A 26778-nucleotide genomic window follows, 5' to 3' on the forward strand; every position below is an offset into this window, starting at 1 on the left:
ATCTAGTTCATATAAACATAGAGTTCACTAAACTACAATGTTTTCCTAAAGTTCAAACAATTTGCTTATCTAGTTCATATCAACATAGAGTTGAGTAAACTTCAAATAATGTTTTCCTAAACATTCATGCCATTATAATCTGTTATATGTTAGAAAATGAGGGAAAAACTCAAGTACCTTTGAGCTTTTTGAAGATCAAACATCTCTACTCTAACCAATTCGCTTTTATTCATAGCAAATACAATCAGCTGTACATTAGAAATTGTAACTCAATGAATCTGTACATAACAAGAAGTAAAACTAAATAAAAGCAAGACTTTTTTTAGAAATGCCATTACCTATACAAATGGAAAGGAACCCCTTCAGATGGTCAAGTCTCTCAAAGTTTCCTTTGGACTTCTTGTACAAAAATATTAAGAAGACAAGAGAAGAAAATTTGCAAAAGATTCCATAGATATTGCCATAACATCATGCATTCCTAATTCATCAAACACAATACTTAGGTACTCAAAAATAAAAAGATCACAAACCAAGTTCAACAAGTATTAAACACAAATCAAAACTTCAAGTCCAACATGCAAATTGTACTAATCCAATAATCTAAATTCAAAATATATGCTAGCCTCCTTTCTCAATGGTACCAACTAACAACCAAAGCCAGGTGGTATTTCAACATCATCTTCATCTTCATCTTCAAGAGGTTATGTTTCATCTACATCTTCAAGTCTGGTGTTGGCTACATTTTCCTCCACGATTCCCCATTTCTCAATGAAAAATTATCATCACCATCTAAAGAATGAAAACAGAAAATTAGAACTCAAAAAATAGCTAAAAGAATCAAGTATGGAAATGCCATTTGAGATAATATCAATAATAGTTACCATTAGTCCTAGCTCTTTTTCTTGATGGTGATTTCATTATTAGAAATGTTGTCTCATAAGCTTTAAATATATCGCCCTCTTCATAACCATCAAGTAATGGAGGATTCTCATCATCGTGCACAATCTAATCTTCCACAACATCAACATGTTCATGCCCAATTGGGTCAAGACTTTCAATTTTCTCCTACAAAGCAATAAATGATAAATTGGATGCAACGAAAGCACAAAAAATAGACAATTATGAAACATAAAACACTTACCCATCCATCACATGCAGGTTATAATGAACATATACTAGGTCATTAAGCATTTTGTGCTCCAACCTATTCCTTCTCTTCGTGTGTGTGTGTGTGTGTATACGTTTAAAAACACTCTAATTGTGTTCACATCCAGATGAGCTACATGTCTGGCTAAGGGTCCGTACAACAATTCTTTTGAAATTTGGAGTGTCAACCAAATCTCAACCACCATTCACCTATATGTAATGAAATAGAGTTGATTTAATTTATTAAATAAAATTGAAATAATAAACATGTTATAAGAAAAAAATATATTTATTACTTGGAGGCATTGACTTAAATGTCTTCACTAGACCTGTTCATGGGCCGGGCCGGGCCGGGTTCGGGCCGGGCTTTTACTCTTCATTAATGGAAATATGTTAGGCCCGAAGCCCGAGCCCGAAGCCTGACCTAATAAAAAAATTAGAATTTTTTCATATTCAATAATCAATATAAATCAAAATTTATTTACATTAAAAAAGAATATAAATTCAATAATCAATATAAATCAGAATTTATTTACATTAAAAAAGAATATAAATTCAATATAAATTCTGAATTCAATAATCAATATAAATCATAATTTATTTACATTAAAAAAAGAATATAAAGAAGGGAAAGAGGATGTGGAGAAGAAGGGTTCGGTTGGAAAAAGAAGGGAAAGAGGCAAAGAGGTGAAAAAAAGAGGGGTATTCAATTATGGTTTTTAGGTTTAATTATAGGTCGGGCCGGGCCGGGCTATTTTGGCAAATCCCGAGCCCGGCTCGAATTTATTGCGGGCCGGGCTTTTTGGCCCGAGGTTAAGCTTGCGGGCCCATATACCTGTTCAAGGCCCGTCCGGGAGCCAGGCCGGCCCGTCTTCCAAAATTACCACAACTTTCAAAAATAGTAGCCTCTTTGTTTAGCTTTATCTCTACATCATCTGATTTGACTACAAGCTTTTCAATGACATAAAAAACTATAGATATAATGGCCGGGGAATTAACTTTTGATTTCGGATCATATTGAAAGGTCGGGTTAAAATAATATCCTACAAGATGAAGCCTTTGACCCATTTGTCTATTCCATCTTCTATGAATAATCTACATGATTGGGCCATATACAACTTTCTTATAATTAAAATACTTTTTCAATGATTCCTTTGCCTTTAACATAGCATGATACATATACCCCATTGCAGGCCTAAACTCAGAATCTGCAAGTCTCGATGCCCTAATAAGAGGTGATGTGAAACCCACAATCATTTTGCATTGTGCCCAAAATTCAAAATCCAAAACTATTTGTATTACTTCCTTCCCCTTTGCATCTTTGGCATACCTAAAGTCATTAAAACTTTGATCTATTACCAAATTTTGCAAATCATGCATGTGCTTCAAAATGCTATCCAATGCAATGAAATTAGTTACAAAGCAAGTGGGTCTAGGACATACTATCTCAACTCAACTAGGTCTCTTCCTTGGCATTGAGAGTACAAAAATATGATTGTAGACAAATTTTATAATTTTAGATGCACATTGAACTACATTTGCAATATAACCCATTTCCCTAATTTCCTTTAGCATCAAGTTCAAACAATGTGTTGCCCAAGGTGACCAATAAGTCCATAGAAATTCTGCTTCCAATAATCTTTCTGTAACTACATAATTTGCAGCAATGTCAGTGACTATCTGAACAACATTTTCTGATTTTTCCCAATCAATAACTTCTTTAAACAAAGGAAATAAATTCTCTACACTCCTGATTGTTTCAAAAGCACCTACAGACTTCATAAATGCAGTTCTTGTAAGACAATACATTAAAAAATTAATCAATGTCCAGATGCGTATATCTGTCCAACCGTTAGCCATTATAGTGCAACCATATATAGCCCAATCCTTATGGAGTTTATCAACTGACATTTGAACCTCCTGAACTAAATCCTTTAACAAATTGGTCCTAGAATTATGAAAAGAAAGAGCTTTGTACCCTGAACCAATAGTAGCAAGTGCATCACATATCCACTTCATAACAACACAATCCACATAACTAATTTTTCCCTTAGATGCCAATACACTCTTAATACCTGGTTGTGCACCTAGAGTGGTCCATGTAACAAAAGACGCTAGTTATTAGCCTTGAATATGCTTTTCCTTTCCCGATGATGTAATTGATTTTTTCCCTTGATAAGTATCATGTGTAATAGGTGGATCTATTTCCCTAATCTCAACATCATTATCATTATCATTCTTTCCACACTGTGTTCTAGTGTCATCAACAAAATTCATAGGCTGTTTTTCACTTCTTTTTCTTTCATTCATTTCATTGAACAATTGCTCCATTTTGTATTTTGCATCATAGGGTACTTTACGACAAATTGCAATATCACATTTCCTTTGAGCAAGATGTTGTTTCATCCTATTAACCCCTCCCCCTTTAAAAGTCTTTTGACAACAAAAACATGTCATTGACTTTGATGATTAAGAGGGTCAATTTTAAGGGAAACATGCTCCCAAGAAGAATATGTTTTTGCTCTAGCATTTGATGAAATGGACTCTTGTGATGGAGTTGTATCAGATGTATTAGTATTTAGACTTTGGGATTCCACCATCTTTATTCAATCAAATAAACCCAACTTAAAAACAAATCCATCCATACAAACACAAAATTTAAAATTTAAATTTTAGAATAACACATTAATTGACTAAAATAACTAACCAAAATATAAAATCACTCCATACAAGCACATTCATTTACACAAAATATATGCAATGTAATCTTGCATCAATAAATCCATGCATGAACCAAGAAGCAAAAATTATATAATAAATTAATAATGCAAAATCAAGAATCAAGAAGCAATTAATTTAAGCAAATAACCATCATTTGATTAATTAATTGAAAATAAAAAGCGATTTTATCATTCTTTTCACATCATCATCGTCATACTTTGACATAACAAATAAACAAGGAATTGAAAAAAAAAATAATAAAGCAAAACTAATTAAGCAAATGTGAGTATGTGACTCTCTATAACTAATTAATCAAAGAATTCAGAAAAAGAAAATTAAGCAAGATTAATTAAGCAAAAAAATTCAAAGAATCAATTAAGCAAAGCATTTTATACCTTCACGGTTTCACTACCGGTAATGGTGGTGTGATGGTGTTAAGCTCACAAAAATTGCCGCCTGTGGACTCTAGTTTGGTTGCCGGTGATTGCCGCTACAACTCTGGGAGGAAAGTATTGCTTCCAAGTTCCAAGTGGCAAGTGTCAACTGCCAATTGCTATTGCCGCAACATGTTAGAAACCCCCAACCACTACTGCAAAATCGTCGGCCACCGCTCTAAGTCCTGGGCTCCTTGTTGCTATTGATTACAAAATGCAAACCGACATAGATGAAGCTCACAATTGTCGCCGGTCGCCGTGAATCGCTGTCAGTCGCCGTAAGTCGTGGCTACCACAGGTCGTCAGTCGAGGTATGATGGCTGAGAGGAAGGAAGGGTTATAACGAAAATGAATGACTTTCGTTCTAACCCTAATTCGAAAGAGTTGGGAATTGGGGATATGAGGGTCTTCTTTTGTTTTTTATTTTTTTTTAATTCAACGAAAATGAATTTCATAGCCTGCAAACCGTTGCCCAAGTCAAACGGTTTAGTGGTTCAACCACCCGAGTCAGCTATTTTTTACCTTTTCAATGGGTTTTAGGATTTATTGGTTTACAGTATAACCGGGTCCGGGGACTGAACGGTTACTGATTTTTCCGGTCTAACCGTCCAGTCCGGTCCGGTTTTGAAAACCATGCTTCGGGAGCTCAGCCCTTACTTACTTGACCAAGACTTTCTAATAACTTTGTTTTTCCTTGCAGGTACCCTCCGAGTTACCCCGAGGTTCCCTTTGCGACATTGGGATCGAAAATGACCCTTTTTATTTTCAGGGTCGAAAGTTTGAGGGTTTCGGAGCAAAAAGTCCGGAAGTTTCGGGTGCATCTTTTGTTACAGCAAATGAAAATTCAGGGATAGTTGTCACTGATCGATATTACAAGGGTGTTTGTGTAAGTTATCCTTTAATTTATTAAAATAAAAAGTCGTTTGTTTATTGTTTCGTTGGAGTCTTGGAGACCTTTCTACAAACTAAAAAAGTAGAGACCAAGCGGAGGGGAGAAACGCACGGATTAGACGTTTATGTTTACGTTGCATACTCCTATCGATTCGATTTGTCGTCGTCCTCTGGCTCTGGGTCACCTGTTCAACTGTTCTTTGTTGCAGAGTCGCAGCATCCTGCAGGGAGGGCTTCTTCGTATTTTTGCTTCTCTCTCTGTGCCCTTTCTTTCTCAGTAGCAGAAATCAGACAAAAGAAGGCGCGACAAGATAAATCTATGTCGAGGGTTCTGTTCAGGTGGTTGAAACTCACGAGACCACCCTCCCTCTTCGATCTCCCAGACATTCTGTAAGTTGTAAGTGCACCAACCACAACCTCTATTTTCATCATTTCATGGAATCGCTTACAAGGTCCTTTAAAGCGCATTCTTCCTCAAGACACATTCGCAAAATCTCGGCCACCGGGCAAGAACCGAATCAGGAAGAGCAGCATATCCTCTTAGTAGATATCGACGACCAAATATCCAAATCTGGCTCTCCGACCAATCGCAGAGAGGTTGTCGTCAAGGTCGACAACAACAACAATGATAACGGAAAACAGACTAATTCTCGCAATAACAACAGCACAGATATTCAACAGGTGGTGGAGCCCGGTATTAGGATATGGCGGGAATCCAGCTACGAGTTCTGGAAGGATGAAAGCATGGTGGCCGAGAACATTGACAAACATGCATCGGGCGCCGATGCCGATAGCTTCTTCTTTCAGAATCAACCGCAAGGGGTCGACGATCCGCCGTTGAAGCTGATCGAGCAGTTCTTGGATAAACAGAAGCAATCGGGAGAGATGTTATTGGATATGGACTTGGAGATGGCCGAGCTTCAGAATAATCGGAACTCCGCTTCCTTTGTGGACAGCCCAGTGAACAGGGAGGCTTCGTTTAGGGATCACAAGGTCTCCTTCCAAGAGCCTTGCGTTGAGATAGCCCCGGATTCCATCCGACGACGTTACAAGGAATCGTCGGACACAGAGGAACAGAATCAACGGCAGCAATACAATCATCTGGCGGATTTGAGTGGTGGTGATGGCAAAGGAGAGGTTTTGAAATGCACTTCCAATGCAACGTTTCGGCGCAACTCGAGCCTGTTGCCAACAAGGACCAAGTCAAGGCTCCTGGATCCACCGGAGGAACATGATCGGAAATCAGGGAGAGTGGCGAAATCCGGGCAGTTGAAATCCGGGTTGATGGGGAAGACAGGCGAGGAGGACGACGACGATCCTTTTTTGCAGGAGGACATTCCGGAAGAATACAAGAAAGTGAAGATCGGTGCCTTCACACTTATTCAATGGGTGAGTTTAATTTTACTCGTGGCAGCACTAATTTGCAGCCTTTCAATCCCTGCGCTGGAGCACAAGACCGTGTGGAGACTCCATTTATGGAAATGGGAGGTCCTTATTCTGGTATTGATTTGTGGGCGTTTAGTCTCCGGGTGGGGGATTCATCTGGTGGTGTTCTTCATCGAGCGGAACTTCCTTCTACGAAAGCGGCTTCTGTATTTTGTGTATGGGGTGAGGAAGGCTGTTCAGAACTGTATCTGGTTAGTCCTGGTTTTGATCACTTGGCATGCGATGTTGGACAGGAACATGGAGAAAGATGCAAATGGTATGATTGTGCCTTACATAACCAAGATTTTGTTCTCACTCTTAGTAACTACGTTTATATGGCTCGTAAAAACACTGCTAGTTAAGGTTCTAGCATCGTCCTTCCATGTCAGCACCTACTTTGATAGGATTCAGGATTCTCTTTTCAATCAATATGTGATAGAGACCCTCTCCGGGCCCCCTTTGATTGAAATCCAGCATATACAGGAAGAAAACGAGAGGATCATGGCCGAGGTTCGGAACCTCCAGAATGCGGGTGCTAAGGTACCCCCCGACCTCCGGGCCGCAGCCTTATCGTCGAACAAAGTTGAGCGAGTAATTGTAAATAATGATGTTATCCAGAGGAGTCTCAAGGTTGCAAAGAGCTTCAGGCTTTCCGGTACACTTTCTAAGCAACCAGATGATCAGGGCATCACAATTGACCACCTGCACAAGTTGAACCAGAAGAATATCTCTGCTTGGAATATGAAGAGGCTGATGAATATAATTCGGTATGGCGTTCTGTCCACACTGGATGAAAGGATTTCGGATTCCACTTACAATGACGAGCCATCCATGCAGATACGGAGTGAATTTGAAGCAAAAGCTGCTGCAAAGAAGATATTCAACAATGTGACTAGGCATGGCTCCAAGTATGTATACATTTCCTTTCCATCCCTGATTCCTCTCTCCTTATCATCATCTTTTGCCTTTTGCTTTTTGCTTTTTGTTTCCCCGTCTAAGAATTCTCTTTCATTAGGATTTAGGATGTATTTCTCTTTTGTCGACTTTGGTTCCACTTGATGCCGGCCACCACTTACAAGTGCTTTTTGCTTTTTGCTTTTTTCCCTTTTACTTTTAAGGGATAAATGAAGTAGTAGAAATTCACCAAAATTTTTATGTATTTCTGGTTCATTACATATAAAAATAAAATAGTAGGAATTTTTTTTTTTTAACTATTTAGCATGAGAACCAACTGATGGTGACTCAATTGGAATTGGTAGGTTCTCTACTTGTTGCCGAGACTTGGGATCAAATCCCACTGCTCGTAGGATTGGGGGAACCCCATTGTGTAGCACTATAAATCTGAAAAAACATGGTTAGGATGAGATAAATATCCAAGTTAAAAAAATACAAATTTGAATTGACAGAGATAAAGAAAGGCTCACATTATGTGCTGTATTACTACATTTTATTAATGAGCCAAAACAATCGATGAAACACATTTACATTAAATTAATACATAAAAAAAAAGTGACAAAAGCTCTATAACCCATGAAAATGAGCAATGATTTCTTATGACTTTAATATAAGAAGAAGATTGGTACACCTCATGTATTTACATTTGGGTTTTGACATTAGTTTGGCTCCAAGCTAGGGTTCATATTTAAGTTAGCCCTTAACCTAACCCCCTCCATCTAATTTCCATTCCCTACTTTATTAAAAAGAGTTAAAAGGGATTAAGAGAGATTTAAGAGAAAAGAAGAGATTTAATAGTGAGGGGAGATGTTACAAATATTGACTATTAAGCGGGAGAGAGAGAGAGGGGGGGGGGGTTTAAGAATGATCTTATTAGAGAGTAAATATGAATTTTATGAGAGACAATGGAAACCCATGAAAATTTTAATTTTGATGACTTGTTATATTTTTAGTCATTTCATTTAAAAAACATATATGCGCATATGTGAGAAAGGAGAGGAGTCACATGTGAGATTTGTGGTGAGAGAACCCCTCACCTCCTCACCTCCTTTCCTTCCTCTTTCCATTATATATATATATAGATTCCTTTTTGTGAATTATTTGTTCTTGGTTGAGAAGCTTCATAATTCTGCAGCTCTATGTTAATATTTAAAGGGAATGCGGGTTTTTCTTCTTCATTGAGCACACCGAGTATTCGGTTGATGTGTCCCTTGTTTGAATTTTGCGTGGATTAAAATGATCCTAACCTGAAACAGAGGATTAAAATTTTGAGAGCTTCTAAATTGCATTTTTTTTTTCCTTCTTCCCAGTTGTAAGGGTAACTGGAATTTTTTGCTAGAGAATTTCCTTTGTTGGCTGCAATTTTTTTCTTCAATTTTCTCCCTTTTGTTGTTGGGATATTTGTGTGGAATCTTTGATGTCAAGTTTGTTCCATGGAGTAACTTGCAACCTTTGACATTCTGCAAATGTTCCTTAGAGTATACAAATAAATTCATGTTTCCTCTTTTACCTTTTCCTGTCTTAGAATTTTTTAACTTTTATTTGACAGGTATATCTACCCCGAGGATCTTATGCGATTCTTGAGAGAAGATGAAGCTTTGAAGACCATAAGTCTATTTGAAGGAGCCACTGAAAATAAGAGAATCAGCAAGTCAGCTTTGAAGAACTGGGTGGTAGGTCATTTTTCCTGTCCAAAATGGTCCAAAATATTCATTGGATTGGATTGGACCTGGTCCGATTGACACCCCTATATAGTAATACCCTTAATATATTTTTCAAAAAAAATATTCCTTTTTCAATATTGCAGAAGACATTTGACATGCACACCTGTGCATGTGTATGCTCTCTCTCTCTCTCTCCACAATTGTGATTCCGCATGGTAGAAAAGGCTGAATACATCTAATTAAAGCACATCTGAACCAATACTAGCTTACTTGTGGAGATATATTCTTTCACTCAAAGGAATACTTTTCCAGTACAATTTCACAATACATAAAAACATATACAGAATATTTTTCCATTTCACAGAAACGGAATTTCTATGTAGGCTTATTTTCTTACTCTTACAAGGTTATTACCATTCTCATTACTTGTGGTAGATAACGACTCACTTATGTTGTTGGGTAAATTTGAAAACCTAAAAAATGCAGCCACAAGAATTATGTTGACTGTGGTGGAAAAGTAGGGAGACATACAACATGAAGAAAAATATGAGAAAGGATATTGTTCAAGTTATCTGTATCTATATGATAAAACACCATCTAGAGAAACAAAAAAGAATGTTATAAATGCTAAAGATTAAAAAAAAAACTTGTTCTTCCAAAAAATAAAAAAGGAAATAATAAAAAGGCTGTTCTTGCAGTATAGAAATCTATCATCTACATCTTTTATCTTGTGAGCATCGAAATAGTGGGATAAAGCTGGATCTTGTGCAAATAGACCCAAAATCACTATATTGTCTCCAATAATTTATTCTTTTACTGAAAGGGAAAGTTCATGCTGTTTTCTTCTTGATTCTAAATTGAGCATGGTTAGCAGTCTATTTCTCAATATAGCAGTAACCCTTTGTTCAATACAAAACCACCATGGCTAGGCATATTGAGCTTCTAGGAGTTGCTTGCTTAGGCTTTGGAATTTCACGTGTGCAGTTTCTATTCTACTCTTGATAAACATGATAGGGTGATAATTTTTTCAGGTTAATGCATTTAGAGAAAGGAGAGCTCTTGCCTTGACACTAAATGATACGAAAACAGCTGTTAACAAACTCCATCAGATGGTAAATGTCATTGTGGGCATCATCATAGTGATTATCTGGCTTCTTATACTCGGGATTACAACCAGCCGTCTCTTGGTCGCTATTTCCTCTCAGATCCTCGTGGTGGTATTTATCTTTGGGAACACATGTAAGACGGTATTCGAATCAATAATTTTCTTGTTTGCAATGCACCCATATGACGTTGGTGATCGGTGCGAAGTGGAGGGAGTTCAGGTAATCTCTCTCTCTCTCTCCTTTTTTTTAGAATATTCATGCACAGAGAAGTTTGTTCATGTGAACTGTTTAAGGTTGTAGGGACTTTAACTTCTGCTCCTGTATCAGATGATAGTGGAAGAGATGAACATCTTAAGTACGGTATTTCTACGGTATGACAACCAGAAGATAATATATCCAAACAGTGTTCTCTCAACCAAGCCTATCAGTAATTTCTATCGTAGTCCTGATATGGGAGAAGCTATTGACTTCTGTGTCCACGTTTCAACTCCAGTAGAAAAAATTGCTATCATCAAACAAAGAATAATAGAGTACGTCTCATCTCGACTATTTACTTTTCATTGCCTTTCAATTATTTTCTGTTGCTTGATTGGTTCCTCCCTCCCCGGCTCCCCCCTTTGAAAAGGAATAAGAAAGAAAAGAAAACCATCTCTCTTGGTTTGTGATGGCAGAATAATCAATCGATACCATATTGTAGGACTGTAGCTGACAAGTTAGCACTGACTCAGCTGAGTTGACTTTGATCGCAACTTCTGATGTGACCAGAACCTCACTCAATATACCAGACTGAGTCAACTCAAATGCCTTCCATTTCATTTAAGAACAGTCTCCGCCAATATGACCAATCCTTTGGAACAAAAAATGCCTGCATTTTACTCTTCAGTTCAAGTTTTGGGTATGGACTGGTCCAGAAGGTCATTGTGGAAGTTCTCATTTCTCAGAAAATCATTCAACTTAAGAGCTTAAGTTGTTAAACGAGGTCTTTGAATAGGTTTTAAAATGATGGTGACGAGAATCGAACACTAGACCACTTAGTCAAAGTGGCTCTAATACCATTTCAGAAAACCATTCAAATTAAAAACTTAAGCTGTTAAGTGAGGTCCTTGAATAGGTTTTGTTCTCTAACATCATCGAACTAGCAGTTGTTAGGCAGTGTTACTATATATGCACTTCTGTCACCTTCTTTCATGCTATGACCCTCTAAAACTCATTTTTGAATTATCAAGTTAAATTAAATTTGTTGTTTTACAAAATTCAGTGAAAATCATGTTTCACATGATCACTTTAGTGTTATATATGTGTTAGAGCAACGGAAGTGTGGTGGTAAAAATCAAAGGAAGAAGCAAAAAATCTGTAGAAGAGAAGAGGAATGTCGAATGAAGAGAATACGAGAAGAATATGAAAAGCCCTCGTAGAGTTCTGGGTTTACTACGTTCTTAGCTTCTTGAGCTCCATTACAAAATGTTTCAGATTACAGGAAATATAAAGGAGTTTTACTTTTACGGTAGAGACCTTTCAAATTACAGGAAATATAAAGGAGTTTTACTTTTACGGTAGAGACCTTTCAACTTCCAACTCCCAAGACAAACCCACTTAATACAAAAGACAAAACATAAAGGAAAATTATAAAATTACCACTTACTTTTCAACACCCCCTCTTAATTTGTAATTTTCATTAGAGATCTAAAATGCAGAAATTTTTCAAAAGCTAGAGACTTGGTGAAAATATCAACAACTTGATCTTTTATCTTGATGAACTTCAATTCAATCTCTCCTTTCTTAGTTAACTCTCTGATGAAGTGGTGCCTTAGCTCAATGCGCTTTGTTCTTTCATGAAAAACTGGATTCTTGGTCATTGCAATAGTTGAAGTGTTGTCACAGTAGATTGTAGTTGCACCATCTTGCACAAATTGAAGGTCTTCCAAAAGTCTTCTAAGCCAAATTGCTTCATAAGATGCACTAGTGGCTGAAATGCATCTGCTTCAACTGAAGAAAGTGCCACAGTATTTTGCTTCTGATGTAGTACAGGAGAATACCGATAAGTTCTATGCAAGTTGGGACCATTCCAAGACACATAAGAAGTAGAGATGACGCCACCGACCCGGCTTAGTAAATATTTACTGAGATAGCATCATCACAGGATTTTTATCTTAGTTCGTTTTTACCAAGTTGGCACTATCACAAAGTTTCTATCATACCTCGTTTTTACCAAGTTAGCATTATTTCGAATTTATATTCAATTAAGACTTTCCTTTTGAAGGATTTTAGTAGGATTCTATTTTGGAGTGTTTTCTTAGATTAGGATTTTCTGTTTTAAAGAGTTTTAGTAGGATTCTATTATGGAGTGTTTTCAGATTAGGAATATGAACCATAAGGGTGTATGCCTATATAAAGAATAGCTAGGGGAAGGCTAAGATAATTTTTTATATTGAATTTTCTCTTAATTATTCAGTGAAGAATTCTTCTTCCTGATAGTTCGACTTCTACTCTTTTCTTTGAAGCTTTTCTCAACGTGTTTCATTTCCGTACTATGCCATTTGGTATCAAAGCTCATGTTTGATCCTTCTTCGGATTATGGCTCCTAAGAAGAAACAAGTAGCTCACATCATGGAGCAGGAACCCAACAACAAAACGTAAGGAGACGTAGCAGAGCTGAGAAGACAAGTCAAGGCACTTGCTCAAGAGCTGAAATCGCTGCAAAGGGACAACAACTCTAATGCAAGTGCTTCCGCTCATTCCTTTTCATCATTAAGGCAAGCATCCAAGTCGGTTATAATTGCGGGTGGTGATTAGAAATAGTGGGAAATAGGTTTCAATATTGAGATCCCAAAGTTTCATGCAAGTTTCTCTACTTGGCAAACAACCAAATCAGCTATAGTTGCAAGTGGTGAACAAAAGCAATCGGAAACAGATCTCAAGGTTGAGTTCCCAGAGTTTAATGGAGGTATAGCCTCAAATGAATTCATTGACTGGAATTCCATAGAGGAGTTAGCAATTTCAAAGTCTAAAGGTAAAACCAAATCTTATGACTTTGTTGATTGTTTTAATTTTGTTGAGGATTGTAACAAAAATCTTGTGTGGCAATTCTCATCAGCAATATCTCTTGAAGAGAAACTTGATTGGAACAAACCTCCAATCTATGATGAAGAATCAATTACTAAGGAGAAATACACCATCATTCATTATGAATTTCAATATGATGAAGATAATACTTATCATCTTGGGGATTATGATCACATTGTCTACATGCACATCTATGAAAATCCTTATTGGCAAGCACTCTTGTAATGCTCAAAATGGTCAATAAAAGAAGATTCAGGTTCTGTGAAGTGCAAGAAATATACTTTAAAATTTAAGATATACAATGAAGAAATCTCAATTCATATTGGAGGCTTACATCACCAATTATCTGTCAAAGGGTTAGAAACAAAAAAGCAAGGTGGAAGTGCAACAACATATGTAGTAGCCTCTTAAATAGTAACATAAATCCGACGTTGGATTCTCTCAAACCTGGGAGAGAATGATGTAGTACGGGATTTGAACCAACTGAGTAAACATTTACAGAAGAAGGCCAATAAGCTCTATGCAAGTTGGGACCATTCCAAGACATATAAGAAGTAGAGATGATGCCATCGACACAGCTTAGTAAATATTTAACGAAATAGCATAATCACAAGATTTCTATCTTAATTCGTTTTTACCAAATTGGCGCCATCACAGAGTTTCTATCTTAGTTTGTTTTTACCAAGTTAGCAGTATTTCGAATTTATATTCAATTAGGACTTTCCTTTTGAAGGATTTTAGAAGGATTCTATTTTGGAGTGTTTTCTTATATTAGGATTTTCTTTTTTAAAGAGTTTTAGTAGGACTCTATTATGGAGTGTTTTCTTATATTAGGATTTTCCTTTTTAAAGAGTTTTAGTAGGATTCTTTTATGGAATGTTTTTAGATTTAGAATAGGATCCATAAGGGTGTATGCCTATATAAAGAGTAGCTAGGGGAAGGCTAAGACAGTTTCTTATATTGAATTTTCTCTTAATTATTCAGTGAAGAATTCTTCTTCTTGATAGTTTGACTTCTATTCTTTTCTTTGAAATTTTTCTTAACGTGTTTCATTTTCGTACTGCACCATTTGATGACCAAGAGATTATTTTACTTCCCAAAGAGAAAATATATCTAGTTGTGCTTTTTTGGTCATCTATGAAACTAGTCCAATCACTATCTAAAAGTCCCACTAGCTTGCAATCATTTTCACTTTCATATTTCAGCCCAAAGTTCTTGGTTTCTTTAACATGTCTGAGTATTCTCTTTGCTGCTCAAAAATGAACTTTACTTGGCTTGTTCGTGTATCTTGAAACAATGCTCACAGCAAGAACAATATCTGGCCTTGTATTAATGGGATAAATCAAGGAACCAATAAGGCTTCTATAAATTGATGCATCTACCAATTCTACTCCATCTTCCTTTGACAGCTTTTCATTGACAACCATAGGAGTAGCTAGGGGTTTACATGTTGACATATGAAACATTTTTAACAAATCATCAACATACTTCTCTTGGGACATAAAAATTTCTCCTTTTCTTTGCTCCATTTGAATCCAAGAAAGTATCTCATTAATCCCAAATCAGTCATTGTTAATTTGAACTCATTCAACAATTTTGGGTTGTTACTTGTATAAATCAAATCATCAACATAAAGACAAACAAGAATAAAACTACGCATTCCTTCCTTCTTGATATAGAGTGATGGTTCATTTGGACTTTTTTAAATCCATTCTTATGAAAATATTTATCAATCTTGCTATTACATGTCCAAGGTGCTTGCTTCAGGCCATACAATGCTTTTCGAAGCTTATAAACCTTCCCCTCCTTTCCTTTTATCACATATCCTTGTGGTTGTTTAATATAAACTTCTTATAAATCTCCATTTAGGAAGGCTGATTTCACATCAAATTGAAACACTTGTAGTTTTAGATGAGCAACAAGTACAAGCATAGTTTTGATTGTTTTCATTCTTGCAACTGGTGCAAAAGTCTCATAGAAATCTACCCCCGCTTTTGGCCATAGCCTTTAGCCACTAACCTTGCTTTGTGCTTTTAGATTGACCCATCTTCATTGAACTTTGTTTTGTAAACCCATTTCAGTTCAATCACTTCTTTTTCTTTGGGTTTATTTACCAACTCCCATGTCTTGTTCTTCTCTATTATTTAAATTTCTTCATTCATAGTTTTCACCCAAACTACTTATTTTGAAGCTTCTTCAAATTTCTGTGGTTCTAATGCAAGAAATGAAACATCACAAGAATCAAAGATTTCTTAAAGTGAACATACATTTCTTGGTGGAGTATCCGAATCTACATCACTTGGGCATACTTGTCATGGATCTTGGTTTCTTGAACTTGAGGGATCCATTATTGTATTGAAATTTGTTAAGCTTGATCTTCTTAAGTTTGTTGGCCTTGCATTTGATGTAGTTGTATCATGCTCATGGTCATTGGGCATCACTTCTTCATCTTCTATAACATAATTTTTTGTTTGTGAGGAATTTTCTTCAAAGTTCCATGCCCCCTCTTCATCAAATATTATATCTCTTGAAATTACTAACTCATTTGTAGTTAGATTCAACAATCTGTAACCTTTGGGCTCATCACTATAACCAAGGAAGATACATTTCTCACCTTTGCCATCAAACTTCTCTCTCTTCTTTAAGGAAATGTGAGCATAAGCAATGCAGTCAAATACTTTAAATGAGCTAACAACAGGCTTCTTTTTGTGCCATGCTTCAAAAAGTGTTTTATTTTTCACGGCTTTGGTGGGAGAGCAATTTAATATGTGAACAGTAGTATGAACCACTTCAGCCTGAAAATTTTTGATAAGATTTTTACCTTGCATCATGCTTCATGCCATTTCTACAATGATTCTATTTCTTCTTTCAACTATCCCATTTTGTTGTGGGGTATGTCTCGCTATCAACTCTCTTTCAATGCCCTGTTCTTCACAAAACTTCCCAATTTTTTTCCATTTAAACTCGTTTCCTCTATCAGTCCTCATAACTTTTTATTTGTAATCACTTTGCTTCTCAACTAAAGCTTTGAATTGAACAAAAGTAGGAAATGCTTGTGATTTTGCATCTAAGAAATATATGAACATCATTCTAGTAAAATTATCAACAAAGAGAAGAAAGTACATCTTTTTTGTTGAAGGAAAGTGTCCTCATGGGACCATAAATGTCAGCATGAACCAGTTCCAATGGTGCCTTTGAATGCCATGGTCTCTCTGAAAATGGTAGCCTATGATTCTTCCCATAGATGCAACATTCACATACTTTATGTTCTCTATCAATTTGAGAAAGTCCAATCACCATATTCTTATAATTTAACAAAAAGAGACTTCTGAAATTCAAGTGTCCATATCTCAAGTTTTATAACATGGACTCATCCAACTTCTCACTCTTCGGCCCATAATTCACATTATAGGACATGGTTAATGGAAACACTTTGTTTGCAGCCATTTTTACTCTAACAATGATTTGACATTTCTTCTTATCAAATATTACACATTCATCATTGTCAAAATGCACCTCCTAACCATTTTGTATAAGTTGTCTAACACTAAGCAAATTTTGAGTCAAACCAGGAACATAAAGAACATCTGAGATGAGTTTAAAACTACCTTGCTTAGTTTGGACTGCAACAACACTCTTTCCTTCAATACTTTAGAGTTTGCCATCTCCAAGCTTCACTTGAGAATTAACATGTTCATTCAGCTCAAGAAAACATTCTTTATTTCCCGTATGTGGTTACTACAGTCATTATCCAAATACCAAACTTCTTTTGGCTCTTGTTGAGTATTCATACAAGAGTAAAATAGATGGTTTTCTAAATCATCATTTTCAGTATAGTGGGCTTGTTCTTTCTCCTTTAATCTGCAATCTTTTGGGGCATGAACATGAGTTTTGCATTTTTTTACATTTGAAAAAACAGTCTTGGGGTAAAGTTGTCTTTCTTGCAAATAAAACAACCATTGTTTTGCTTTTCACCTCTTCATTTTCCATACAATCTACCTCTTCCTCGTCCTCTTCCATTATTCTGGTATCCTCTTCCTTTGCCTTGATATAACCATTCTCTTGGAGTTTCTTTTTCACCATCATTCTTTTTCTTTTTTGCAATGGTAAGTTTGGACTGAAAAGCTTACTCTAGTGAAGAAGATAAAATTTTTTTCATTCCATCATCATGAGTTTGAAGTGAGGTCATTAACTCATGCATGGATTGTTTAGTCAAATCTTTGGCTTCTTTAATGGCAACCGCCACATGATCAAATTTAACTGGTAAACTCTCAAGACTTTTTTTACAATTTTCTCATCTGAGATAACATCTCCATAGGTCCTTATTTGATTTACAATACCAGCAACTATAGAAAAGAACCCTTGAACATATTCACTTTCTTTCATCATAATATTATCAAAATCTCTGCAAAGAGTTTGAAGTTTTGTGGATATTACCTTTTCGGTGCCCTGAAACTCATTCTTGAGAATATCTCATGCTTCTTTTGAGCTTTTGGGAACCATGATTCTTGGAAAATTTGTTTTACTTACTGCTTGTTGAACATGGTACAGGGCTCTAGCATCATCTTTCCTATTTTCTTTGTACTCTTTCTTTTTGTCTTCAGTCCATGTTGCAAGTTGCTTACGATTTTCTAGTTCTTCGTATCGTTCTTCTACCAGCTCCCAAATCTCCTTAGAGGTGAAAAATGTCTTCATCTGTATGCTCCAATAATCATAGTTCTCTCCATCAAAAATAGGAAGTGGAAATTTTTGAAAATGATCTAAAACAGAGCTGTTGGAACTTGATGCCATGTAAGGTTTTAGTTTTAAATTTGAATGATTGAGTGGGTCTTTGCTTTGATACCAAAAGTTTATTGGAGCAACGGAAGTGTGGTGGTAAAAATCAAAGGAAGAAGCAAAAAATCTGTAGAAGATAAGAGGAATGTAGAATGAAGAGAAGAGAAGAATATGAAAAGCCCTTGTAGAGTTCTGGGTTTACTATGTTCTTAACTTCTTGAGCTCTATCACAAAATGTTTCAAATTACAAGAAATATAAAGGAGTTTTACTTTTCCGGTAGAGACCTTTCAGCTTCCAACTCCCAAGACAACCCACTTAATACAAAATACAAAACATAAAGAAAAATTACAAAATTACCATTTACTTTTCAACAATATGAATATGAATGGTTAGCTCTAGGGGAGACTGTATACCAACTGCATGTATGCATCTAGGTCGTTGAATTGGGATCCGGATACCTAATCCGTAAGACCAATTCTTTAGTATAGATGATTATAACCAAATGATTTTTACATTTCAAGATGTAGTAGGCAGGACAGTATGTGGATCATTTTCAGTGCTAAGACATTGTTGACTGATTATCGTTTGGATCCTATCCATACATAGATCCTAACCAAAGCCACTGTTGGTGCATCTGGTGCTTCTTTGCTTTTTCTATTCTGTTTATTCAATTCCTTTTGAGGGGGAAGTGGGAGATCAAAGGGAGAAATCAATTTTATTGATCTGGCAATCTAATTTTCTTGGTGTTAACAAAGTAATCTTCAAAGTGTCAGATATCTATTGAGATGCTGCAAAGTAACGTATCAGAAAAAATATACCTTTGATTGTTAAATTGGAATCAGAATCAAGGAGACACATGCATTCTACCATTGGCTATGGCCTATGGGTTTTGATTCCAATCCAACAGCTAAAGCATTTACTCTATGGCCTCATTCGTTTTCACTGACCTAGGTACGTGAGTTTACCTAAGGAAGCATTTCCCAGGTTTCACTTGTCCGGGTAATTTCAATTTCAGTGTTCTTGGTCTCAACAGGTTACCTGGGTAAAGGGAGAGGTGAGAGGGGATTAGCATTATCAACGGGGGTAAGCAATTTATCCACCCTTTAGAGGGTATCAATTTGCTTACCATGGGACTCATTATAGTGGCATACTAATGCGGGGATCGTTGTCAATTACCCGGTTGATCAACTTAGCCCATTCTTTATCAAGAAACGACTATAACCCATAGATCATTTTTGTTAGAGAATATCGATTTATTCAATGACCTCACCTAACAACTTAAGTTTTTAGGTTGAATGGTTCTTTAAGAAATTTCATGAATCGTATGAAGTTGGGACTTGGGACCAATATGATATATACCTACTTGTATTTTTCTTGGAGAGCGTGGTTAGTTTGGTTGCTGAAGAAGCCTGTTGTCTCTGATAGATTTTAAATAAATCATATGACTGCAATTACAGATACATTGAGAACAAGAAGGACCACTGGTACCCTGGCCCGATGGTTGTAGTGAGGGATGTGGAGGACATGAACAGGTTGAAGATATCGGTGTGGTTCCAACACCGCATGAACCATCAGGACATGGGGGAAAGGTGGGCGAGGAGAGCTTTCGTGGTGGAAGAGATGATCAGAATTTTCAGAGAGCTCGACATTGAATACCGCATGTTACCTCTTGACGTAAATGTCCGCAATATGCCTACTTTGACTTCCACTCGATATCCCTCCAATTGGACTGTTTGCTCTAATTGATTGTGTGCCAAAAACAAACAAACAAGAAGGGAGAGAAGAATTCCACATCACTCGCAGATCGCAACATTGTGGGTTGCTTTGGAACTACATGAAGATTGGAAGTGCATGAGACCTTGATGACAGTGAGAATGGGAATTGGGAAGGATGATTTTGATTTCTCTACTCTGCCCTGCCCTCGAAAAGAAAATTTCTATTCTCTTCTCTTTCATGTACATTCCAATTTCAATGGATGTATAATCTTAACCGGCAGGAACACATGCAATGCACAAGTTTTTTAAATAAAAGTTAAACAATAGAAATACACAAGAGTAAGAGAGATTGACAGTTCAGCCCACGGTCAGAATTTCCAGGCCCAAAGTACAGTTGGCGTGGGTGCCAGCTCGGAATTGATGCAATTCATGGGCGGACATTGGTGTATAGAGTGGGGGTTTTTGACATTTTGAATATTTATAGCTCTATAGTGGAAATCAGAAATCTGCATTGGGCTTGTCCATACTTTTCCATATTTTATATACTATTTTTGATATTTTTTTACAATACAAAAATAATAATAATTAATTCCAACTAGGGTTGCTTATCAAACTGGTGAAACCGATCAACCCAACCCAACTCAACCCAAGTTAGTTGGTTTTCTAGTATTTCTAATCGGCTTTGGTTCAACAATGTCCTAACTTGATAAGGTTGGGTCAATTTTGGTTTGAACATTTGTAAATCGACCAAAATCGAACCAACTCAACCATGGATATGTATTAATATTTTATATTTTAAATATAATTTTTAATGTAGGAAAGTGGGAAAATTCTCATATTTCCTAGTTTAAAATATTTTATATCATAAATTTAATTTTTTAACATATTTTTTAATAATACCACTATAATTCTTTTTTAAACTTAATTTTTTAAGTATATATCTTTTGAACCAACTGACCAAACCCAAAATCAACCCAAATTAATACAACCCAAGTTGACCAATTTTCACTAATGGTCAATCAGTTTTAGGTAACCAACTCCCCAACCTGACCAGGTAGATATGGTTGGCCAAACAGCCTAAAATCAAATTGAACCAACTCATGAACACTCTTAATTTCAACTAAATTAATAGTTCAATCTCTAATAAATAACAATAGTTTATCTTCAATAATTATTAAAATTTATAGCAAAAATACACAATTATTAAAAATAAATTTATAATAAAAGCAGAATAAATAACTCATAAAATACAATAAATATTAATTTTAGCATAAATAAATATATAATAGATATAGATTAAGATTTTAAAATTATTATAAATAAATATTACTTTTTTAAAAGTTATTTTCTAGAATTATTAATTGATATAAGTGAAATTAGTTATTTACAATATTATTTAGTTATTTAAATAATATCATTATTTAAATTTTAAAATATTAATTATTTATTGAATTCAATAATTCATAAATTTTTTTAATGTTAAATTTTATTATTTGAATAACATTTAAATTGAACAATCCATAAAACTATAATTTGTATTGTTAGTACATAATTTCATGATAAATTTTGAAATATATATATAATTATTAATAATATGAATATTATTAAATCTATTATAATTATTCTTTTGTATTTTAGTAAATATTTTAAAGTTAAAAAATACAAAAACCTCCCCTGAAGTTTTTGACAATCATAAAAGCCTCCCCTATAGTTTCATTTTAAAAAATACATCCCCTGAACTTTTGAGAAACTCGACAAATACCTCCCTTCCATCACCTTCCCAGACAAAAAACGTTAGATTGATGCATCATTTTTTCTAAATACCCATTCTACCCTTTTATGAATGATTTTACATACAAAATTACTAAATTAACCCCATTTTAACTCGACAAACATCCTTTCAATACACATGCCCAATGCATTTGCACTTTCAATCTTTTGGTTCTCTCTATTCACACCACGAAGACCTACTGGTCTGGGTCCTCTCTCCTCTCTCCTCTGGGTGTAGGATTTATACATTACTAGTGGAATGGCCTGTACGATGCATAGGGTATTTGATATTAATGGTCATGTTTGACTATCCTTTTACGTCTCAAGCATAGATGAAAATTCACATACCATTCAAGTCCTAAGACAATTATATAATACATAAAAAACACAAAATGCCAAGATCTGAATTTTATAATTATAAAATGTTGGTTGCAAATGCATTAGATTGAAACATTAATGCACCAAATCAATTATAAAATTACATTCAACATCATTATATATAGATACAGTTCATCCCAATGAATGACAAAATTTATGGAGAATTGGAGATGCCATTTTTTACCGATCTCATGTTTTGTAATAAATTAAAACCTATGAAAATAATTACTATTAATGATTAGGAGTAAGATAAGCTATTATGTCAATTTACTCAATTAACTATTGAATAGCATAAGTCATTATCTAAGCTGACTATTAAATAACTTATATTTAAGCCTAAAAACATTTTCTTCTTACTTTTTAACCAAGAAGGAAATAAAGAAATTAGTTGAAAGTAAAATTTATCAACCAACCACTAGAGTAACATGTATGCAAACACCTTTTAGGCATGTTGATCACCTTTGCACATTTGTCCAAGAATAAAAGAATTGACCGATTCATAATTTATCATAATGTTGCATATGACTGAGGACAGGAGTTGTAGGCCCTAATTAACAACCATACACATGATAACATACAGTCCTAGTGGCCAAATGCCCATATAAGACATGGACCCCAATGACAAACATGTCTAGGCCCATGGAATGAAACTTTTGTATTTTTGTGTACTTTTTGTTATACATTTTTTATATTTTTCTATAAATTTTTTGTTTTATTCTACAATTTCTTTTCATTTTTGTTGTAATTCATCATTTTCTTTGTTTATTGTAATTTCTGTTATTTTTCATCAATTTTTATGATTTTCTATTTTTTTGTGTATTTCTTTGTTTTTTTGTAATTTATATTATTTTTCTCATTTTCTATGTTTTTCATAATTATTTTGCATTTTTATTTTTTCTTGAATTTATGTTATTTTCTATGTTTTCTATCTTTATTTGTATATTATGTATTTTTTATAGTTATACTTTTCTAGAATTTACAAATTATGTGAAAAATTAATGGGTTGGGCAAGTTAGGTTGGGTTGAACCTAAAAGGGGTCATTAATGAGTTGATGGGTCGGGTGCCCACCCAATGGCTTTTTAGAAAGGACAATGGTTTTTCTTTGCCAACTACTTTCATGCACCCTCATATAGAATTGGGATATGTTAGAAAAACCAAAAAACTAAGGGGTAGAATTGGTATGAAAAATCAGGGTCTTTCAACCACACTAATTGAATCATTCTCATTTTTTATATATGGTGGTAGATATAAATTCTTATTTTATTCTATAATTTTTGTTCATTTTTCTGTAATTTATGTTTTTTCTTTTTTTTTAATTTATGTTTTTCTTTAATTGTTATGATTTTTTATATTTTTTTATAAATTTTCTCTAGGTTTCTTTGTTTTTCTGTAATTTATATTATTTTCTTCATTTTTTGTGTTTTTCCACAATTATTTTGCAATGATAGAAAGTTGAGGGTAAAGTTGGAAAGTAAAATCAAGGCTTTTTGACCAAACCTATTGCAACATTCTCATTTTTTGGTATGGTATAGATTTGTAATTTATGTTATTTTTATTCAATTTTTATGATTTTCTATATTTTTGTAAATTTTCTATGTATTTCTTTGTTTTTTGTAATTTATATTATTTTTTCATTTTATGTGATTTTTCATAATTATTTTGTAATGGCATATATACAATGGGAAAAAATAGAAAGTTGAGGGTAAAGTTAGAAAGTCAAATCGAGGTATTTTGACCAAACCAATTGCAACATTCTCATTTAGTATGGTATAGAATTTCTATATATTTTAGGAAATTTTCTATGTATTTCTTTGTTTTTTTGTAATTTATACTATTTTCTTCATTTTATTTTTTTCATAATTATTTTGCAATGGCATTATATACAAAGGGAATAAATAGAAAGCTAAGGGTAAAGTTGGAAAGTAAAATTAGGGTGTTTTGACCAAACCAATTACAACATTCTAATTTTTTTAGTACTAAATTATTATTAAGCCCATAATAGGATTCTCATTATCTAACTAAAATTAATATTGATTCAATAAGAGGCGTCTTTTGTATCATTTCAAGTTTTGGTGTTTAGATTTCACATGCATTATGTTAATCCTAAACGATGTTCATGAATTTCTAATTTTTATTCTAAATATTAGGGTGAATTTATAGAATAACTTATTGATATATGATTTCATCAAAAACATAAATAACAACAAATTATTGGTTATAGGATCTCCAATTACCATTTAGCAATCCTTATGTTTCATGTGTGTAATTGATGAGAATTTATGGACGGCACAGTTGCAATGATTTAAATGAAAATAATAGGTAGCAACAAGGTCAGCACCAGAGAGTGTATGTGACCATTTATGATAAGATCAAATACTTGAATGATCAAAAAGGAATATTGAAAAACAAAAATTGTTGAGGATAAAGATGAAAAATAAAATCAAGATACAATCATGTTAACAGTTTGCATTCTCATTTTTTATCGTTGGAAAAAGTTTGACGTATGACCTCATGAATCATGATAGTTAAATAAATTACTGGAAAACAAAAATTATAGAGGGTAAAAAGGAAAAGTAAAATCAAGCTTTTTGACTAAAAATTAGCATAAGGGCTCAGGAATCATGATAGTTAAATAAATTACTGAAAAAACAAAAATCATAAATGATACAGATTTTCTTATGGATTGAATTGAGAGGGATGACGGCGAGCTCTCTCTCTCTCTCTCTCTCTCACACACAACAAAGCATGGTTTTTAAAAACGAACCAGTGACCAAACCGGTCAAGGGTCCGGTTATCGGTTCGAATGGTCACCCGAACGGCCGGCCCGTTCTGACGAAAAAATTAAAAAAAAAATTAAAAATTGAAAAATTGAAAACCGTCAAAACCGTTCGAACGGTTAACCGGCTGGTTCAGCGGTTTGCTGACCAAAATCAACGATTTTGGGGAAAAAAGCGGTTTTGGAGGAAAACGAAACCAATCAGGTGACCAGTTCCCGGAAAACCGGTTCGATTTTGAAAATAGTGCAACAAAGAGTCGACTCATCACTCTCTTCTATAATGAGGATGAAAAAAAAAACATCTTTTTCCCTGTGATTCAATGAAAAAGAACCAAATAAAAAATGAAAAGGAAAACTGTTGGTTTTTCTAGTCATTTTCCATATCTCTATTCCCTATCAACCAGCCCAGTGTCAAAACGACAAGCAACTGACCCTGTTGTGCCCAGGTTATAAAATTGTAGATCCTATTGTTGTATTACGTGTTTTATATTTAATAGAAAACCCCCACAATCACTTCAGTACAAACTACAAACTAAGTTGAGATTTTTCAAGTTTAGAAGTTTGAACTTTGAAGTTTCTCCCATCTCACGGTCATAGTATATCAATTCCTACAACACCATGGGAATTCCCGCTGTTTTCTCTTTTTATTTATACGTAACTACAAATCTATAATTAGGATAAATTCGAATTCATTTTCTTCTTTGATAATTAAAATTTTAATTCTGGGTTGTTGTGACACGAGCTATAACTAAAACTATTTAATAAGAATAAATATTTTTAATGAGCTTAGTTTTAATAATAATTTGTAGTAATTTTAATAATTGTTATTAGTTTTATTATTTTTAAATGAAATTTTGATTAACTTTAAATAAATAAAAATAATTACAAAATCTAACATTTTTATTAATTTCACTAATAATTAACAATTATATAGGAATGACAACGGGGTGGGTTCAGGGCGGGGCACCCCATCCCTATCCCTGCCCCATAGTCAAGACACTCTACTCCATCCCCGCCCTGTCCCTAGTGTCAGGCAGGTTCAAGGCAAGGCAACCACTCCCCAATATCAGGCGAGTATAGGTTAACTTATAAATGATTTGTTACTTTTTATTATTGATTATCATATTTTCATAAATATTGTTAATTTCTTGGTTAAAATTAATTAAATGTAATTTTCTGGTAATTAAATATATTTTTTTTTGTAATTGATGGTGCGCAATTCGGAAGCTCCTAGCTGGAAGATTACGTGTACACTAGTCACGTAGCGAGCTGGACCAAGCTACAAGACAAAGGATCAGAGAACCCAGGGTGGATAACCCAGTGAGGTCGCTCCGACACTTAAGTTAGTATTGTACTCTGGTTGCGAGCTGAAAGCTTGAATGCAAGTAATCTAGTGAGCAAGTAATCGCACGTACCTGAGTCTTGGGGGTTGATGCCCTTATATAGCTGGGCTACCATGGGTCTCGCGAAACGCTCCTAGAATCCTCAGCCTGTGACATAGGGATCTGTTTCGCTTTGGAAGGAGGGTAACATACCAATTAATGAGGCTTACTGTTTCCCTCTGATTCGGGCAAGGCGAGGATAAGGCCTATAGTTACGCGGCATGATCCCGAGAAGTTCGGAGACAATTGGCGAGCTTCTAGGTTCGGTCATGTGGCACCTCGGTGTACGTGGGTACCGAAGTGCTCCAGCTTCGAAGTGACCAAGCACCCGAGGTCCCGCGATCCGCTGATGTGGCACCATATGTTGATTTGTCGTCTGATTGGAAGGCCGCATCCACATGTCCTTTACTTATTAGGTCGGGCCAAATCACCCCTCATCAATTGCCCCCACTCCTTGTGACAGGGGTCCTGACCCGGTGTGGGGAGTTCATGGCGAGCCCAGGTGGATTTGGCACGACTTCCAGGCAATTCAGAGGGCGGCTCTTCGGTTGGACCTTCATGACCCGTTTGGCTCG

The 26778-nt window shown here is 35.0% G+C and overlaps 1 protein-coding gene and 1 long non-coding RNA gene across 4 annotated transcripts; one reads left to right on the forward strand and one right to left on the reverse strand.

Annotated features, from left to right (window-relative positions):
• Positions 1 to 287: 287 nt before the first annotated feature.
• On the reverse strand, positions 288 to 4723 carry LOC104604327 (uncharacterized). The gene is made up of 3 exons (XR_736394.3): positions 4263 to 4723; positions 882 to 1065; positions 288 to 789 (listed from the first exon to the last, which is right to left on the reverse strand). It is a non-coding gene; the product is annotated as an uncharacterized LOC104604327 (long non-coding RNA).
• Positions 4724 to 5185: 462 nt separating this feature from the next.
• On the forward strand, positions 5186 to 20220 carry LOC104604328 (mechanosensitive ion channel protein 6-like). Of its 3 annotated transcripts, none has more exons than XM_088889357.1 (5): positions 5186 to 7525; positions 9121 to 9244; positions 10267 to 10560; positions 10669 to 10871; positions 12843 to 13619. In XM_088889357.1, exons 1-5 carry the CDS (start codon positions 5628 to 5630, stop codon positions 12976 to 12978), a joined length of 2655 nt encoding a protein of 884 aa, XP_088745483.1. In that variant the 5' UTR covers positions 5186 to 5627; the 3' UTR covers positions 12979 to 13619. The 3 variants fall into 3 exon arrangements, with proteins under 3 accessions (XP_088745483.1, XP_088745484.1, XP_010266927.1); XM_088889358.1 differs by lacking the exon at positions 12843 to 13619 and adding an exon at positions 15596 to 16027 and having other exon boundaries at positions 5187 to 7525; XM_010268625.3 differs by lacking the exon at positions 12843 to 13619 and adding an exon at positions 19639 to 20220 and having other exon boundaries at positions 5188 to 7525.
• Positions 20221 to 26778: the final 6558 nt, after the last annotated feature.

Source organism: Nelumbo nucifera, chromosome 6, assembly GCF_055504915.1.
Source record: "Nelumbo nucifera cultivar China Antique chromosome 6, China Antique-T2T, whole genome shotgun sequence".
NCBI lineage: Eukaryota > Viridiplantae > Streptophyta > Magnoliopsida > Proteales > Nelumbonaceae > Nelumbo > Nelumbo nucifera.